This window comes from Chrysoperla carnea, chromosome X (genome assembly GCF_905475395.1).
Source record: "Chrysoperla carnea chromosome X, inChrCarn1.1, whole genome shotgun sequence".
Taxonomy (NCBI): domain Eukaryota; kingdom Metazoa; phylum Arthropoda; class Insecta; order Neuroptera; family Chrysopidae; genus Chrysoperla; species Chrysoperla carnea.
The window spans coordinates 30,889,263-30,894,815 of record NC_058342.1 but is presented as its reverse complement, the minus strand read 5'-3'; the positions used below and the strand labels follow the sequence as shown (position 1 = coordinate 30,894,815).

The following is a 5,553-nucleotide window of genomic DNA, read 5'->3' as shown; positions in this document are numbered from 1 at the left end:
ATAATCTTGCGAATAAACCAATCTGCAATTAAATTTGATCTGTTTCTAAGGTATTGATTGAAGAAATTGAATATCAATCCCCTTTTTACAATTTTATTTGATTCGTTTTTGTATTTTTTGGTAAATATTATTATATTAAATGATTTTTATCTAAATTTAAAAAAAATAGATTACCCTATTTTTAAAACTTCTTAAGTGCATACAAAAATTGAGAAAATGGCAAACATTTTTTTGAGATATTCAATTCTAGCGACGAACTATTAGATTAAATTATATCATATGACTAAAATACATTTTGTAAGGCACAATTTCCCCGATTACTTTTCTCAGGAACAGCGATTATTCAATGAACATGATCGAAATGATCAAATAACCTTATGATAGTGGGAATTTTAAACTAAATGTATGTACTTCCATTATCCATACCTATGTTCCTATATCATGATTTTACCTCGTATTATTTCGTTCAATATCGTTAAATACCCGATATGAGGTATTTTAAAGATTTTATAAGAAAATTTTAATAATTTTCAATTAGTTTTATTACTATTTAAGGACTTTTTTCGTATGATATGCTAAAAAATTTTGTTGTTACTATGTTACATGATCTGATTGTATTTAATGTTGTCTTAAGTAATGTCATTTTTTTTAAATGGCGCTATGGGTGAAAGTTAAATAAATTATTACAGCAGAGATGTGTGGAGATGTGTCATCGGTTGATTACCATACGCTGAAATCTCGTATCCTTGTTACATTATGGGAACTTTTTAGATAAATTTAGTTCCGATTCTGCTACCTGTAGCGCTGATTTAAACAAAAACAAAGAAAAAATATATGTTGTACTCTATGTTATCGACTATAAATAGTTTTGTCTACTGTCATTATGTTTATTTACAAAATAATTTTTGTATAGATACTGATAGATACATTTAAATTTATTATTTGTGAATTATTAAAATATTTAATAAATAAAAATGGGAATCAATTGTGGTGTACCTGGATGCGAAAGTAAAGTTAGTGAAACAAAAATGCATGTGTTACCTGGCGATAATGTAAGTACATATTCAAATTATTATTTATTGAATTTTTAACTTAATAAACTCATATGGAAATATTAGATTATTGTTATTAAATGTGTACATTATTGAATTTCTAAAAAGATATCCAATCATGAAATGAGTATATTTCATTATAAATTAAGTTGAACGAATACATAATTTCTTACAATTTTAAAATGTTTGGTTTTTTATAAATTTTAATACAAAAAATTGTAACCTAACCTAAAAATCTCATGTGGACGTATCATGTTACTGTTAATAAATGTTTATTTAAATAATAAATTCCAATGATGGCATGAGTTGAGTATATTTACTAAATTAAGTCAACAAGTATGTCATTTCTTACAATTGTTTAGTTTTTTTTTTATAAATTTAATAAAAAAAACACAAAATTCCAACCTAAAAAATCTAATGTGTGAATTATTGGAATATTGTTAATAAATGTGTACATCATTTAATGACAAAAATTTTTATAAATGGTATGATTATATTTCACTAAATTAAGTGGTCGAATACATAGTTTCTTATAATTAAGACGTGTAATTTTTAAGAAGTTTCAATACAAACGCAAATGATAACTATTATTTTTGTCCACAGCGATTTAAGATTTGGGCTACATTCATTGGACGTCCGGACTTGGATATTTCAAAACGAAAATCTTACCGTATTTGCGATAAACACTTTCCGGAAGAAATGAAATATGCTACATTTCACAATGTTACAAATCTTAAAAAGACTGCTTTGCCGGTTAATAAAGGTAAGATAAATAGTTATAATCCAATGAAGTTATATAAAATAACATAAATCGTGATCAAAAGAATATAATTTTTTACAAAAACGTTTTCTTTATATGAACGCTTTTTAATTTTGAAAGTAATCTTATAACTGTATAAGTTTACTATTACCAATCAACTCAATGTAAATAAACAAACTCAAATTGAATTTTTTTGAATCCGATTATTTTAATTTTATGCCAATTTCTGATACACGAGTTCTATTTTGTAGGATAGTTGATTGTTAATAAATAATCGATAATAAGTAGTTGATCGTACCATTAAAAAAAATAAATATTATACGTCACTTAAATATGTTCGATATGTAGCTTTTAAATTCATTTTTGTGTAAATTACAAAACGGTATTTCTAAAATAAAACAATTATTTCAATTTTTGTTTAAATTGACAATTGTTTTTAAGAACACAGTCTGTTTATAATTTCATTATTAAAATTTTTTTTTTTTTACTCTAGATCTAGAAGATCGAAAGTGTTATTACAAATTTTATTTTCAATAAAATACCATTTTTATTTTTTGCAAATATTTATGAAACTTTTGATTATCAAATAATCGAAGAATAAATACTATTAGAATACGAAATTTAAAGGAAATTAATTTGTAAAGCTATATTTATAATCAAAAAATAGGAAATTTTTCATTCGAATCAAGTAAACTATGATTCAAGGAGACGTTTCGTGTTCGAAAAATGGTTTTTTATATCATATTTATTTTTACTCTTCCAGAAGTCCAGAGAAATGCAGATGTGGAAGAGGCGTATTCTACTTTGGAGGTGAATGTTTCAAGGCCAAATGAATTGGTTCAAGAGCCTGGTAGTTTGAAAGAATTAGCTGTTCCTGGTCCGAATAAATTAAAGGATCTTGGAATAAAGACGTTGGTTCCCAGGTTTTTGAACCAAGATCCTTTAGAGAATTTTTTCGGTAAAGTTCGTCAACGAGGAAGTCGGTGGTCGAATCCATCGTGCCATGCTTTTGGACCGTTTTACAAATCTCTTCTGGTCACTAACTTAGTTAGTAAACATTCTGTGGGAGGGAATTGTGAAGATGATGGGTCGGATTTGCTGATTCCATTGCAAACATTTATCCTACAGGTAAATAATAACTTTTGATTATTAACAATTATTGATAACTTTTGTTAAATTTATTTAAGAACTTGATTATGTTTCTACGTTTCTAAAAAATTATAGTTAGAATAGTTATTTTTATCGATTTTAAAATTTTCTGAAAACAGTTACAAAAAATTACTTTTATTTGTTACTAATGTTTTTTTTTTTCTTATTAGAGTGAAAATCAGGAGAGAGGAGAAGCGGAGATTACAGCGGTTGAGATTCCATCTGAAGTTTTGAGTAATATTTTCAATGATTTAGAAAAAAATGCTATTGCATATGTAGGCGGGTACATCTTAAAAAACATTAAAATAAAAAAGTGTGAGAAGTGTAAGTATAATGTGTTTTTGCAGCAGGAGGAGGAAAATGAATTTTTAAATTTTGTGCGCGAAAAAGAGTTTGGGGGGGCCGTTGCTACTAGGCTTAATTATATAAATAGTAAATTTTTATTAAATATGACTAAGGCGTATAATATTGCCAAATTTATTTTGAAAAATGACCCAAACAAAAAACATTTGTTAAAAGTGATTAGGAAAACGGTTTTTCAGAACGTAAATTTCAACTTCGTAGAATGCGAGCATTCTACGGAGTTGAAATTTAATATTGTGCATAATTTTTGCAAGATGATTGTGTTCACTTATTTTAACGGATTTAATAGTATATTGGCCGGTAAAGATTTAAGATCTTTGCCTTTCAATAGTAGTAGCTTGTATAAAATCGCGAAGAAGTTGCATGACCAGTACAAACATGCTAAAAAGTAAATAATTAACAAATCTTTTATGTTTGGGTATTTTTCGGTTGTTAGATATAGTGAGGATGTCCTAAAATCGTCCCATTTAATTTTATTAAAATATTTTGTTAGAAAATTAATGTAAATTTATTTATTGTAATGTTTTATCTTATATTTTATTTTCAGGTTTAATCCCTTGGTTTTTTGACATATTTATAACGATAATCCTATCTTAGGATTAAAACTTAATATTTTATTGTGTTTTAGGTGAAAGCAGGCAGTTACATTGTTTTAGAGGGTGTAACTTAAAGATTTATTATTATTATAATCGGGTAAATAATTTTATTTTAATTTTAAGGGTAATATTTTATTATTATTTGTTTCAGTGTGATGCGGTCTCTTTCGGTTTTTTAAATATTTTTTAATTTTTCTAATTTTAAGATTTTTTAATTTTAAGAGGTTTAATGCTACTGAAGAGGATTGCCAAAGCAATCGAAACCGGTCTAGCTAATTAATAATTTTATAATCTAGCTAAATATTTTTATTGTGGGTCCTTAAGGGGATATATTTTAACAAAATGTATTGTAATGTATTTTTTGTTTGTTTTTTTTTTAATGTATTTATTTATTTATTGTTATGTATTTTTAATGTATATAATAAAATTATTTTATTTAAATTGGTATTTGTTTTTGTTTACATATAACATTTAAATAATATTAATATAAACAATTTAAAAGGAAATAATATGTGGTGGAGTTCCCTGCTAAATTAATTTTAGTTCAACCTTTAGACGTCTGTAGCGCACAATTTGATAAATTAGTTGAGATTACATTCTATCCGTAAGGTTATATATTCTATGGTTGATTACAGTTGATTGACCGAATAAAATTAGGTTGAATAAATTCGTCATTGAATATTTTCGTTCCGGAGAATTGTAACGAAATATGTGTAGCGTTTATTAACCTGTTGAGTAATAATCTTAATAGCCTAGGCGCCAGGCTAGTTTCCCTAATCAATCGAGATGCAAGGAATATTGATAGTAGAAATAAAATTTTCCATTAGAGTTCATCTAATTACGTTTCCGTTTATCTACCTGTTTCACTTAGGGTTGCCATCTCAATGTTCTGGGAAGTGGGGAGATAAACCTGAAAGTCGAGAGATAATGAAATTATTCTAATTATGTGGATATCGGGATTCAGGAGAAACTATATACGATTTCTGAAGTATCCGATCAAATTTGGAGAGGTAGCATTTTTTGCTGGTTATAATCAACAATATTTTCCGAAATAGCCTTATATTCCAAGCCGTATGTCCCTCATATTCCAGATTCCAAAAATAATGTTTTGATAAATAGTGAATGCAGTAAAGGTTTGGAGCCATACTAGGTACTCTGTATTTATCAGAGATGGCAGAATGGTAGCAAAATCTTGATCATGTTTGTTTTTAAATTGACCAAATAAAATCTCGTAAGATTTTTAATTATACCAAATAATTTTTCTTCTCTTAAGGTGGTTGGTGTATTATACTGAAATGTCCAGATGTACCTTAAACAAACGTGTATGACTAACCGAACTTTTATTAGCTAAATTTACCTATACGAAATCCTGGTTCAGAAGGAAGTAGGTAACTCACCCCTTTAGGATAGACCATTTCCGTTTTGCTTGCATTTTCAAATTCTACGAACTTTCAAATACAAAATCTCAAGTTTTGAAGGGGGGGGGGAGTAGTAGAGAATTTTTAATGAAATTAATAATCAAACGAATTAATTTTTAAATCAGAGTTACTTAGTCTCTAATTATTTAATAAACCTTTCTTAATTCTGATTTACTTTTGTAAGGTCATTTGACCTTGGCCTTGTTTTATTATTC

The 5,553-nt window shown here is 26.9% G+C and overlaps 1 protein-coding gene across 2 annotated transcripts; it reads left to right on the top strand.

The window, feature by feature from the left end:
• The first annotated feature begins 961 nt into the window (after nt 1-961).
• On the top strand, nt 962-3,784 carry LOC123302277. 2 transcript variants are annotated; one of them, XM_044885141.1, is made up of 4 exons: nt 962-1,052; nt 1,656-1,815; nt 2,576-2,940; nt 3,132-3,784. In XM_044885141.1, the coding sequence occupies exons 1-4, from the start codon at nt 975-977 to the stop codon at nt 3,714-3,716; spliced, it is 1,188 nt and encodes a 395-aa protein (XP_044741076.1). In that variant the 5' UTR covers nt 962-974; the 3' UTR covers nt 3,717-3,784. The 2 variants fall into 2 exon arrangements, with proteins under 2 accessions (XP_044741076.1, XP_044741077.1); XM_044885142.1 differs by lacking the exon at nt 962-1,052 and adding an exon at nt 1,493-1,537.
• Nucleotides 3,785-5,553: the final 1,769 nt, after the last annotated feature.

Excerpts from the sequence above, each read along its gene's own strand:
- LOC123302277 (XM_044885141.1), top strand. The coding sequence starts at position 975 with ATGGGAATCAATTGTGGTGTACCTGGATGCGAAAGTAAAGTTAGTGAA. Across the intron at positions 1,053-1,655 it reads ATGTGTTACCTGGCGATAAT|CGATTTAAGATTTGGGCTAC; the intron begins GTAAGTACATAT and ends TTTTGTCCACAG. Across the intron at positions 1,816-2,575 it reads TGCTTTGCCGGTTAATAAAG|AAGTCCAGAGAAATGCAGAT; the intron begins GTAAGATAAATA and ends TTACTCTTCCAG.